The sequence below is a fragment of the Caenorhabditis briggsae genome (assembly GCF_000004555.2).
Source record: "Caenorhabditis briggsae complete genome, chrV, whole genome shotgun sequence".
NCBI lineage: Eukaryota > Metazoa > Nematoda > Chromadorea > Rhabditida > Rhabditidae > Caenorhabditis > Caenorhabditis briggsae.
In genome coordinates, this window is record NC_013488.2 from 3,607,206 (window position 1) to 3,618,578 (window position 11,373).

General features: G+C 38.7%; 2 protein-coding genes across 2 annotated transcripts in view; both read left to right on the forward strand.

The window, feature by feature from the left end:
- The window catches only part of CBG10411, a gene marked incomplete at both ends in the record, with an annotated part of 72,110 nt that overhangs the window by 57,828 nt on the left and 2,909 nt on the right, over window positions 1-11,373 (forward strand). The gene's annotated exons all lie outside the window — the stretch shown is intronic.
- On the forward strand, window positions 569-3,230 carry Cbr-lgc-1 (the record flags this gene model as incomplete). The annotated part of the gene is made up of 10 exons (XM_002635712.1): window positions 569-638; window positions 687-782; window positions 1,213-1,304; window positions 1,350-1,504; window positions 1,898-1,946; window positions 2,007-2,072; window positions 2,115-2,237; window positions 2,563-2,766; window positions 2,942-3,035; window positions 3,079-3,230. The coding sequence occupies 10 exons, from the start codon at window positions 569-571 to the stop codon at window positions 3,228-3,230; spliced, it is 1,101 nt and encodes a 366-aa protein (XP_002635758.1).

The following is an 11,373-nucleotide window of genomic DNA, read 5'->3' on the forward strand; positions in this document are numbered from 1 at the left end:
CGCGTCGCTCATCACCTCTAGCTAGCCGCGCCCTCGTAGCAAATATGNCTATAACTCGCTTCAAAATTGAGCTAGAAACGTGATTTTTGTTGCAAAATGAAAGGGAAAACAGCTAGAATTTATCCATGCAAAAATCAAAACAACTTTTATCAGCCATCTACGTGATAGTTGGTTTGATCATTGTCATGACTTCAATCGGTGTGGTTTTGCTGATTCCACATATTCGAAAATGGCAAAACAATGGGGTCATGAAGAAAAAGAAAACTACCAGGTAGTCCCTTTCAAATAAAAAAACATTTAGATTATAAGTTCCAGATTCGCTAGATTCTGTTCATGTCTAAAAGTGGAATATGTGTTGATGGTTATTTTTCAAATTGCGAATCTTGTAAATTTCATTATTTTGTTCACTTGATATTCTTAAAATGAAGATTGTGTCAAAATTTGTGTTCTGTAGATAGAAACTTTATACTTTTTCCTGGTTTCAGAATATTGTTTTACATTTTATGTCCTTTTTCCTACCAGTTTCCTTTTTCCTCTAAAAGTTTAGTTAGTCACTTTCTGCTCAACCATGCTCCAACTATTATTTTTCTTCTCTATGATTTCAATTGCCATCTCACAATTGATGACAAAAGAAGAAAGTAAGAATGACCTAGAATCCCAATCCTAGGCCATCACCATTTTTTCAGTGACGGTCTACAAAAACTTTTTGGCAAATCAAAAACGACTATACAAAGACTTGTTCGCCGATTATGATCCAACGTTGAGCGCGATTTATACATTACGTGAGTATATCATAAGTACCATGAACACCATTTAGTACCATCATTACAATTTGGTACTATAAGTACCATTAGTACCATGAGTACCGTTTTGTATCATCCGTACCATCAGTACAATCAGTACCATGAGTATCATTTGGTTCCATAAGTAACAGTAGTACCACTAGTACCATGAGCACCATGAGTACCGTTTTGTACCATTCGTTCCATGAGTGTCATGTGTACCATATGGTTCCATTAGCACCATCTGTACCATTTGTACGATTGGTACCATTAGGACCATGAGTACCATTTGTACCATTCGTACCATTAGTAGTATTAGCACTATTAGTACCATTTGTACCATTTGTACAATTTGTACCATTGTACCATTAGGACCATTTTTACCATTTTCAAAGAGTTTCTTTCTCTAAACATTCTAGAGCGTTTCTAGATAAATCTCAATGGATCAACCAGAACGCCACCAAACACCCACCAATGACAGAGCTGAATCTAATTATGGCTATGTTGAAACTGGTTGATGTGGTTTGTTAATTGGGCGTAGTTAGCTAGCTATTTAAATCTGTTCAGGTAGAAGTTGAAGAGAAAGCCACGTTTCTTTTCGATTACTCGGCAGAATGGACGGATCACAGGCTGACATGGAATCCATTAGAATATGGGGGGATTAGTCATATTTATGTGCCACAGAAATCCATATGGCTCCCAGAAATCACTATTGCAGACGCGTAAGTTTTAAATAAGGAGTTGTTTTTATCATACTTGTAACGGGCCGGGCCGGGACGGACTTTTTCCGGAATTTCGGAGGCCCGGCCCGGCTCGGCCCGGCGGGCCCGTCATTTCACTAGTTTTGAAACTTTCAAAAAACACATAAGGGGAGGGCCCTTATGCGATTTTTTTCGACCAAAAAATTTTTTTTCGAGTTCTTCGATCTTTTTTGATCAGACAGACAAACAATCCGAAATACAAAAAAAAATGGAAAAAATTATATTGAGAGCTCAAAATTTGGCTCAAAAATACAGAATTTTTGACACCGGGCCTTCCGGGCCGGGCCCGGGCCTTGAAAATTTCCTCAGGCCCGGCCCGGAATTTTACAAGTATGGTTTTTATTGTTTTTGCAGTCATGAAGTGAAGTTTTTCGAATCCGAAGATGCTCCTAGTATTGCATGGGTGGGTTGAAAATTCTAAAAATTCCATTGAAGCTTAATTTTTTAAACTTTTGATTTAAAGATAAATTTCAATGGCACCGTTGGCTTTTACACTTCTACAGTAGCATCTGTGATTTGTGAAATGGATGTAAGTAAACCACGATATTTACAGTAACCAATTGATTTGCAGGTCTTCCAATTCCCAATGGACCAACACGAGTGTGGTGTTAGTGTAGTCGCCAACACATATTTCGCCGATGAGTATAAAATGAACGGGGACATGGAAGATATGCCAAAACCGCTTTCGAAATTGGTGGGTTTGAAATTATTATTGGAAAATCAAAAATAATTTCGTAGGACCTCTAATAGAAGGGACATTCAATATATCGCCCCTCTAATAAAAAACCCTCGGGGCTTAGAAAATAGAACATTACCTTACACTTTTGGGCACTTTACAGGTTTAACTTTAAACTCAATTATCTCGGTTTCTGTGAGAGATATCAAAAATCTATCAACTGATAAATTGTTTATCATAACATCAGAAGTGTTCTGTCATTTGACAAACTTTTGATATTTTGCCTTGGAATTGAGATAATTGAGCTTAACCATGACAGGTTTTACGGTAAATACTTTTTCAGGGAAACGGCGAATGGAAGGTGTCGTATATTGGTGTGAAGGAAGAAAAATCTGGAAACGAAAATTATGGATCAACGATTATGTTCATAGCAAGATTCCAAAGAAATCCAGGATTCTATGTGGCTCTTGTGATGGTTCCTGCGTTCTTTATCAACTTTTTGTCAATTTTCGCACTTTTTGTGAATGTGGAGAATCTTAGCGAAAAGGTAACAATTGACCTTATTTTATTTCCTGTAAGAGGAATCAAAAAGGGATCAACTGATAAAATGTTGATGATATTATGCTAAACATTTTGTCAGTTGACCACTTTTTTTATACTTCTTGTAGGAACTAAGATGAATTGGATCAAAGTTTGCAGAATAAGACATCGGAAAATTGCAGATTACGGTAGGTCTTACTAACATCATGGCAATGACATTTATCCTGGTGATTCTGGCTGCCGACCTTCCAAAAACCGCTCGTATTCCATTATTAGGTACCTAACACCTTATTCCCAATTGGTCATTCTTAGTTTTCAGCAATCTACGTGATCGTTGGACTTGTTATTGTTATGACTTCAATTGGGATATGTTTGCTCATTCCATATATTCGAAAATGGCGAAAAAAGCGAAACAGTAGTGAGAAAGAGAAGCTACGTGAGACTTCTAGGTATGGACCTCAAGATAATTAGATAAAATTAAAAGGATTTTAGGTTTGGCCGATTCTGTGGGTGGCTGAGAATCGAATATGTGATGATGGTTGTGTTTCAAATTGCGAATTTTGTGAATTTCATTATTTTGTTTATTTGACTTATTGTTTGTTTCATTTTAATTAATTTTTAAAAAATATGAATGATGCCCGTACATCCATCCGTCCGCCGTATGTCTGTTCATCCAACCGTTCATCCATCCGTCCGTCGTCCGTCCGTCCGTCCGTCCGTCCGTCCGTCCGTCCATCCGTTCGTCGTCCGTCCGTCTGTCCGTCTGCCGTCCGACCGCCCATTCATCGGTCCGGACGACGTCCATCCTCCGTCAGTTCATCCATTCATTCATCCGTCCGTCCGTCTGCCCGTCCGCCTTCCGCCCGTTCATCCATTCATCCGTCTGTCAGCCGTCTGTCCGTCCGTTTATCCTTCTTCCCTTCGCCGTATGTCTGTTCATCCAACCGTTCATCCATCCGTCCGTCCGTTCATCAATTCATCCGCCCGACGTCCGCCCATCCGTCCGTCGTCCGTCCGTCCGTCCGTCCGTCGTCCGTCCGTCCGTCCGTCCGTCCGTCCGTCCGTCCGTCCGTCCGTCCGTCCGTCCGTCCGTCCGTCCGTCCGTCCGTCCGTCCGTCCGTCCGTCCGTCCGTTCGTCGTCCGTCCATCCGTCCATCCGTTCGTCGTCCTTCCAGCCGTCCAACCATACGTTCGTCGTCCGTCTATCTATCCGTCGCCCGTCCGTCCGTCTGTCCGTCTGCCGTCCGACCGCCCATTCATCGGTCCGGACGACGTCCATCCTCCGTCAGTTCATCCATTCATTCATCCGTCCGTCCGTCTGCCCGTCCGTCCGTCTGCCCGTCCGCCTTCCGCCCGTTCATCCATTCATCCGTCTGTCAGCCGTCTGTCCGTCCGTTTATCCTTCTTCCCTTCGTCTATCTGTCAGCCGTTCATCCGTCCGCCGTCTGTTCGCTGTCCGCCCGTCGACAAATACCCAAAACATCCTAAAACATATAGCGTGTGAAAAAGGGGAATGACAAAACACGAAAAAATAATATTTTCGGGGTGCATAGGTATTAGCTTACATGGTGCACTTCAATTGTAAATGAACATTTCCAATTTCATCTTTTGTGCTCAAATGAGATATTTTCTAAAGCTTTCTATTAGCATTTTAACCTTTGTAGTTCGATTTTCAACACCCCAAGAGATGACTGAAGATGAGAGTGAGTGTTTCATGGGCTAGGAATCCAAAGGCCTAGAAATCTAAAACTAGGCCATTGTTTCAGTGTCAATCTATACACAATTTCTGGCGGATCAAAAACGGCTCTGGGATGATTTGTTCAAGAGTTACGATCCGAACCTCAGCGCGATTTATACATCACGTGATTTCGAATTCTTAGGTATTACAACATTGAAAAAATTTAAGATAAATCCGAGTTCCTAAACCAATCCAAGAAGATCCACCACCCACCAATGATGGAACTGAAACTCACAATGGCTATGCTGAAACTGGTCGATGTGGTTGGTTAATTCGGGGTAATTATGAAGTTAATTAAAACCTGTTCAGGTTGAAGTTGAAGAGAAGGTATCATTTCTTTTCGATTATTCGTCTGAATGGACGGATCATAGGCTGAAATGGGATCCATATAAATATGGAGGGATTAGTCATATTTATGTGCCACAGAAATCCATATGGTTACCTGAAATTACCATAGTAGATGCGTAAGTTTATGGAGATATGGTAAGAGCAATGATAGAGAATGAGTTTCAGACAAGAAGTGAAATTTTTCGAGTCCGATGATGCGCCCCGAACTGCATGGGTATAGACAATCCCCATATGTTCCCATACCCCCATTTTCAGATCAACTACAATGGCACCGTTGGCTTCTACACAGCTACAGTATCCTCTGTTATTTGCCAACTGGACGTGAGAAACATTAGTTTTTTTGGCTACAGTAACCCTCCGACCTGCAGGTTTTCAAATTTCCACTAGACCAGCACGAATGTGGAGTTAGTGTGCTCTTCCACACATATTTCCCAGACGAGTATAGGATAAAAGGAGGAATGGTGAATATTGTCAAGCCTTTATCGGAGTTGGTAAGAAACTTTTAATTACCTAATTAAAAAACTAATTAAAGGGAAACGGAGAATGGAAAGTGACCTATGTGGGTGTTGCTGAAATACCGCTGAGCAACGATATCATTGGATCGACTACAAAATTCATTGCCAGACTGGAGAGGAATCCTGGATTTTACATTTCCCTGGTTATGATACCGGCGTACTGTATCAATTTTCTGACCATCATTGCACTGTTTCTAGATGTTGAGAACGTGATGGAGAAGGTTTGGTGGCCTAGGTTTTTGTAGCTTTACCTAGGCCATCCTTTAAATTTTCAGCTGAACGTAGGCCTTACCAACATCATGGCAATGACATTTATCCTGGTTATTCTGGCTGCCGACCTTCCAAAAACTGCTAGAATACCATTATTAGGTGATTTTCCATACAAACAATTTTTCTTTACATTTTGCTACAAAACTCAAGCTTTTAGCTCTATTGTGAAGCGAGTTATAGTCTTAGTTACTAGAAATACGCGGTCGGCAAGAGGTGACGAGCGGCGCGCGTGATAGTGAGGAGCGCCTGGCTGTCGCGAGCCCCGCTCATCGCCTCCTGCCGNCCGCGCCCTCGGAACAAATCAGTCTATAACTCGCTTCAAAATTGAGCTAGAAGCTTGATTTTTGTGGCAAAATGAAGAAAAACGTTTCTTCTTTAATCCTGATTTCTCATTCTTAATTTTCAGCAATCTACGTCATCGTTGGGTTTGGGTATTGTTATGTCATCGATTGGGGTGGTTCTGGTACTTCCAAGGATTCGAAAATGTTTGAAAAAACGAAACAACCATGGAGAGCCAAAATTTCAGGAATTGTCAAGGTCAGAGTTTTTTTGAAAACTTCTTAAATTCTGAAATTCTGAGATTCTGAAATTCTGAAATTCTGGAACTCTGAAATTCTGAAATTCTGAGATTCCGAGATTCCGAGATTCCGAGACTCCGAGATTCTGAAATTCAGAAATGCTGAAATTCCGATATTCTGAAATTCAATTTTTCAGACTTCAAAAATTCTGGAAATGGCTGAAAGTGGAATATATCTTCATGGTTGTTTTACAAATTGCGAATCTTGTGAATTTTGTAATTTTGTTTGTATAAAGATGATTTTTAATTCTCAAAAAATGAATATTGACCTATATACGTACAAATGTTTCCAATTCATATCGTTTTACATGTCTTCCCAAAAATTCCGTCTAGTTTGGTTTGTGTAAATAGAATGAAAATTTTATAAAAAATTGTTCTTGTTCTTCTATTTTCAAAAATGCTAAAGTTCGATATATTCTGTTTATTAACCTATTTTGTGACGTCACAAGAAATGACCAAAGATGAAAGTGAGTGGCCTAGAAAACTCCTGGCCTAGAAAATTCTAGTCCCTCCCAGAAGCGAACTACGAAAAATTTCTGGCCGATCAAAAACGACTATGGAAGGACTTGTTCAACGATTACGATCCGGAAATCAGCGCAATCTATACACTACGTAATCCGGGACAGCCTAGAACACTAAACGATTTAGAACCGGGTGCATTTTCTTAATTACCCACTTAATTACCCTAATTTTCAGACTCATCTCAATGGATTGATCAAAATAACACAATCCATCCACCAATCCTTCAATTGACCCTCAGAATGGCCATGTTGAAATTAGTAGATGTGGTAATTAAGACTTAATTGGGTAATTAACGTTAATTAGAGATTTTCAGGTAGAGGTTGAAGAGAAGGTCACATTTATATTCGATTATACCGCTGAATGGACGGATCATAGGTTGAAATGGAATCCGCTTGAGTATGGAGGGATTAGTCATATTTATGTGCCCCAGAAAGCGATATGGTTACCGGAAGTTACCATAGCAGACGCGTAAGTTTCCGTAATAAGTACCATGAGTACCATTTTTATTAACAGCAAAGACCATGAGCACCATAATTGCCATAACCGTCTCGAGTAATAATACCGCTGCTGCAATAGACATTCCATAGGGTAGTAATCCCATTGATACGAAGCTTACTACAACCGGAATTAGTATTAGGGTACCATATTTACCATGAGTACCATAGGAATAGTACCATATGATCCATAGGCACCATGCATACCATAAGCAAAATATTCATTAGGGTTATACCAGTCGGTTTGAGCCCCCTATCGGGGGCTCAACCTCCTGGCTTTCGTTCACTGTATCTTACACTTGAATTTCTAAAGTCTAGATTTTCCACTTTTCCGAGTGCCTGAAACTTCCAAGTATTTCGATTTTTAAATTTTGGATGTTACTAATATGGGAATTTCTAGATAACGTAATTTCTCCAATAGAAGCCCACATCTATTTGATGCCCACCTCTGATAAAACAGACGTACTTTTTTTACATTTTTCTGATAATTTCTGTTAAGTCTTGTCGCTTTTTTGAGAAAAAAGATATCCGATTTTCTGAATTTCCGAGTTTCTACATGGCAGGATACATGTTTTTTTTTCTAAAGTCTCGAATTTCTAACCTAAAATCCTTAATTGTCGAATTTCTGCATTTCCGAGTTTTTTAAATACTCGGCTTTTCCGAATTCCTGAACTTTTGAATTACCCACATACATCAATATTTCTAAGCCTTTGGTTCGAGATCACAATGAAAGTATAGAGAAAATGTTGCAATATTTTTGTAGAGAAAGCTAAAATTTGAGAAAGTTCGAGACCCTCCTGGAATTTTTTGGAATATTCTTGAACTTTTCTAGAGCTTTCATGAATGTTTTGGGTCTTTTGGAGTTTTCTGGAATATTCTCGAAATTTCTGGCATTTTCTAGCCCTTTTTGAAATTTTCTAGAGTTTTCTGGATCTTTCTAGAACTTTTAGTATTTTCTAGAATGTTCTGGAATTATCTGGAATGTTCTCGAACTTTCTGAAATTTTCTGGAACTTTCTGGAATTTTCTAGCATGTTCTAGAATGTTCTGGAAATTCCTAGAATGTCCTGGAACTTTCTAGAACGTTGTGGAACTTTCTGGAATTTTCTAGAATATTCCGGAGTTTTCTAGAGTCTTCTGCAATTACCTAGAATGTTCTGAAATTTTCTTGAATTTTTTGTAATTTTTTGAAATTTTCTAGAATGTTCTCATTTGTTCTGGAACTTTCTAGAATGTTCTAAATTGTTCTGGAAATTCCTAGAAAGTTCTAGAACTTTCTAGAATGTTCTGAAACTTTCTGGAATTTCCTAGAAGTTTTTGGAATTTTCTAGAATGCTCTGGAATTTTTAGAATGTTCTAAAACGTTCTGGAACTTTCTGAAATTTTCTAGAGTGTTCAGGAACTTTCTAGAATGTTCTGGAATTTTCTAGCATGTTCTAGAATGTTCTGGACCTTTCTGGAATTTTCTGAAACTTTCTGGAATTTTCTAGCATGTTCTAGAATGTTCTAAATTGTTCTGGAGATTCCTAGAATGTTCTGAAACTTTCTTGAATTTTTTGTAATTTTTTGAAAATTTCTAGAATTTTCTGAAATTTTCTAGAATGTTCTAGAATGTTCTAAAATAATCTGGAAATTCCTAGAAAGTTCTAGAACTTTCTAGAATGTTCTGAAACTTTCTGGAATTTTCTAGAAGTTTTTGGAATTTATAGAATGCTCTGGAATTTTCTAGAATGTTCTGGAATTTTCGAGAATGTTCTGGGATTTTCTAGAAAGTTCTGGAATTTTCTAGAATGTTCTGGAATTTTCTAGAATGTTTTGGAATTTTCTAGAAAGTTCTGGAATTTTCTAGCATGTTCTAGAATGTTCTAAATTGTTCTGGAGATTCCTAGAATGTTCTGAAACTTTCTTGAATTTTTTGTAATTTTTTGAAAATTTCTAAAATTTTCTGAAATTTTCTAGAATGTTCTAGAATGTTCTAAAATAATCTGGAAATTCCTAGAATGTTCTAGAACTTTCTAGAATGTTCTGAAACTTTCTGGAATTTTCTAGAATTTCCTAGAATTTTCTAGAATGTTCTGGAATTTTCTAGAATGTTCTGGAATTTTCTAGAATTTCCTAGAATTTTCTAGAATGTTCTGGAATTTTCTAGAAGTTTTTGGAATTTTCTAGAATGTTCTGGAATTTTCTAGAATTTCCTAGAATTTTCTAGAATGTTCTGGAAGTTTCTAGAATGTTCTGGAATTTTCTAGAATTTCCTAGAATTTTCTAGAATGTTCTGGAAGTTTCTAGAATGTTCTGGAATTTTCTAGAATTTTCTGGAATTTACTGGAATTTTCTAGAATTTTCTGGATCTTTCTGGAAGTTTCTGCAATTTTCTGGAATGATGTAGAGCTTTCGAGAGTATTCTAAACTGTCCTGGAATTCTCTAGAATGTTTTGCAGTCGAAAAAAACACGGCAACCAAATTTACAGTAGGTTACAGAATTTGAGTTAATCACGAAAAAAATGTTACAAAAAATTTCTGTTGCGAAGCTTTCAGCTCAATTTTTTGTAGGCAGCACATAGATAAGTCTAAAAACTGTTTTGTAAAATTCCCTGAAGTTTTAGTGAGTTTCAACATAATTTTGAAATTTTCGATTCTCAACCCTGTAGGTTCCCGATTAGCTAGAAGGCCCAGGACACCATAGACATGAAGCGCTCGGCAGTCCATGACTACATACCACACACCACTATAGGAGTCCCACGCGCCTTTGAGTTATTCAAGTTAATGTCCGAGACGGACACACACACACACACACACACACACACACACACACACACACACACACACACACACACACACACACACACACACACACACACAGAAAATTTTCTTTAGTAAGAAGTAGATATGTAACATGGAAACCATAGTGGTGATACCATATTTACCATGGCAACCATAATAATGATTCCATATGCTCCATAGGTACCATGGGTATTATAATCCGCGTAGGTGCCTCGAGTACCATAAGTAGTGGGGTACCATATGGCTTTCGTATAATTCAAAGGCGCCATGATACCATAAGCAGAATGAGTATTGGGGTACCATATGTACAATGGCTACTATGGTACCTTGATCTATAGGCACCATGGGTAGTATTTTTCATATATTCCAGAGGTACCATATTTACTATGGATACCACGGCAATGGTACCATATATTTTTTAAATAACCAAATTTTTCAGTCATGAAGTGAAATTCTTCGAATCCGACGACGCTCCACGGACTGCATGGGTATGACAGTACCCCATATCATATCATAAACCCCATTTCCAGATCGACTACATCGGAACAGTTGGCTTGTACACATATACAGTATCCTCTGTTATTTGTCAGCTGGACGTAAGTGGCGACAGTTTGTTTTTACAGTAGCCCTCTGATCTGCAGGTGTTCAAATTCCCAATGGACCAACACGAATGTGGAGTTTCCGTACTATTCCATAACTATTTCAATGATGAGTATAAGATTCATGGGGAGATGGAAGCAATGGCAAAACCAATGTCTCAGTTGGGAAATGGAGAATGGAAAGTGACATATGTCGGTGTAGCTGAACAGGATTCATTGAATCCGAGCTTGAGTTCAATTCAAAGATTCGTGGCTCGCATAGAGAGAAATCCAGGTTTCTACGTGTCTCTGGTGATGGTGCCAGCCTATTTTATCAACTTGTTAACTATAATTGCACTTTTTATGGATATCGAGAATGTTGGAGAGAAGGTACATATGAAGGCCTCGAAAAAGCTATGTAGGTCATGAAAATGCGTACTTCAGATCTCAGTGGGTCTTACCAACATTATGGCAATGACTTTTATATTGGTTATTCTGGCTGCCGACCTTCCGAAAACTGCAAGGATTCTATTGTTAGGTAATTTTTGATACAAGCAATTTTTACTCTACATTTTGCGACAAAAATCGAACTCCTATCATAATTTTGAAGCGAGTCATAGCCGAAGACGCGGCCAGCAAGAAGCGACAAGCAGCGCGGGCGACAGTGAGGAGTGATGCCTGACTGTCGCGCGCGCCGCTCATCGCCTCCAGCCGACCGCGCCCTCGAAGCAAATAAGGCTATAACTCACTTCAAAATTGAGCTAGAAACGTGATATTTGTTGCAAAATG